The 2,216-nt window shown below is 68.2% G+C and overlaps 1 protein-coding gene across 1 annotated transcript in view; it reads left to right on the forward strand.

Annotated features, from left to right (window-relative positions):
* Nucleotides 1-2,216, forward strand: part of AURANDRAFT_72818 (expressed protein) — a gene marked incomplete at both ends in the record, with an annotated part of 3,559 nt that continues 1,343 nt past the window's right edge. Inside the window, one exon of the mRNA XM_009044227.1 lies at nucleotides 1-2,165. Coding sequence (XP_009042475.1) covers nucleotides 168-2,165 — 1,998 coding nt within the window. The remainder of the gene's footprint in view (nucleotides 2,166-2,216) is intronic.

Below are 2,216 nucleotides of genomic sequence, written 5' to 3' on the forward strand. Positions count from 1 at the left end.
GAGCACGGGCCGGGAATCTTCACGGGCCGCTGGACGTCGCCGACCGACGCGAACCCGCTGCCCGCGCCCGCGCCGCGCGGCCGGCCGGGCGAGGGCGTGAAGTGGGACGCCTACGCGGGCCCCGTCAAGCCCCACGAGACGCACGCCGGCGGCATCTGCACGGGTGGATGGACGTCGACGTCGACGGACACGCCCATGGTCGAGGGCTCGGAGGACTCGGTCGTGCCCGTGGACGAGAGCTCGGAGGTGGCCGTCGAGGTGTCCCACGCGACGACGAAGTTCCGCCTCTTCCAGGAGAGCTGGCTCGACGTGAACCCGGCGCTGACGTGCATCAAGTGCGTCGGCGTCGGCGTCTGCCCGTCGATCCGCGCGGAGGCCTGCACGGGATGCAGCGGGTGCTCGCTGCTGTACTGCGACACGTGCATCCGCCTCGGCCTCGGCGCGGCGCCGAACTCTTCCAAGAACCCCATGCGCGAGGGCACCAAGGACTTCCGCCGCCGCGCCGTCGTGGCCCACCGCCTGCAGTACCACCCGAGCGAGCAGCCGAGCGTCGTTTCCGCGTTCGAGAAGTCCATCGACGGCCTGAAGAAGCACGTGAAGACGGTGATGCGGAGCGTCTACTTCCTGGCCAAGAAGAACGTGGCGATAAGAAACGTGAAGGACCTGGTGCACCTCCTCCGCCAGTCCGGCGCGGCGCTGGGGAAGGCGTACGTCAACGATCACGCGGCGGCGGACTTCGTGCTCGCCCTGGCGCACGTCGTGCGCGCGCCCATCATCGCCGCGGCGCAGGCGCCGCGCCCCAAGGCGGTCATGATGGACGAGAGCACGGACGTGTCGCACTCGGGCAACATGATCATCTACCTGCGCGTCTTCATCAAGGGCAAGTACACGACGGTCTTCTGGCGCATCTTGCACGTGCCGGACGCCACGGCGCTGGGCCTCTTCACGGCGCTCGCCGCCGCCTTCGAGATGGACGGCATCCCGACGTCGACGATCGTCTCCTTCGCGTCCGACGGCGCCGCGGTCTTGATGGGCAGCGTCAACGGCGTCGCCGTGCGCGCGCGCAAGCGCTTCAACGCGCGCATCGTCGTCGCGCACTGCGTGGGGCACCGGCACGCCCTGACGGCCGTCGACGCGGCCACGGGCAACCTCGTCGCCGAGACGCTCGACACGTCCATGGCGGAGGTCGTCACGTACCACAGCAACTCGAACCAGCGGCGCGACCACCTCGCGAAGCTCCAGGAGTCGTTGAAGATCCCGAGGCTCGCGGTCCTTTCTTTTGTCAGGACTCGGTGGCTGTGCCGCGGCCAGGTGTCCGCGCGCCTGCTGACGGCGCTCCCGGCCCTGCAGTTGGAGTTCAAGGCCGACGCCGAGGCGAACGTGAAGACGGCGGCGGCGCTCTACGAGCTCACGACCTCCTACGCCTTCGTCCTGTCGTTGGTCATCTTCGCCGACATCCTGCGCCAGCTCAACCTGGTCAGCCTCTGCTTCCAGAAGGAGCACGTGCGCTACAGCGACGTCTCGCGGACGCTCGCGTCGGTGAAGAAGGGCCTGGACACGTGCTACCTGGACCGGGCGGGCTTCGTCGGCGGCTCGCACTACGGCGTTTTCGCCGCGGCGCAGGACACGGAGATGGAGACCTTCTGCTACCGCGGCATGACGCTCACCTTCGACGGCGAGGCCGACGGCCGCGTCAAGGCCGGCGCGGTCGCCTTCGCCGGCGCCGTGAGCCGCGGCTACGACGACCGGTTCCCCCACGACAAGATCCTGGTCGCGTTGGAGAAATTCGACTTCACGCAGATGCCCGTCGGGGAGGCCTGGGACAAGGTCAAGGCCACCTACGGCAACGCCGAGATCGAGGTGCTCGCGTCGCACTACGGCTACAACATGTCCGTCGACGGCACGGTCTACGAGCCCCAGTTGGACCCCATGCAGCTCCGCGCCGAGTGGTCCGCGTTCAAGAACGTGCTCCAGGACATGAAGCTGTCGGGCGTCACGCTCGACGAGGGCTACGCGACGCTCCTGGCGAGCAACGGCATGCCGAACAGCAAGCTCCTCGCGGCCATCTCGCTCGCCATCGTGCTGTCGACGGTCTGCTGCGAGCGCGGCTTCTCGACGATGGCGTGGGTCAAGTCGAAGCTGCGGAACCGCATGAGCATCATCATGTTGGACGCGCTGATGATGATCATCCTCAACGGCCCCCGACATGAGCGACG

The sequence above is a fragment of the Aureococcus anophagefferens genome (genome assembly GCF_000186865.1).
Source record: "Aureococcus anophagefferens unplaced genomic scaffold AURANscaffold_195, whole genome shotgun sequence".
In the NCBI taxonomy this organism is placed as follows: domain Eukaryota; class Pelagophyceae; order Pelagomonadales; family Pelagomonadaceae; genus Aureococcus; species Aureococcus anophagefferens.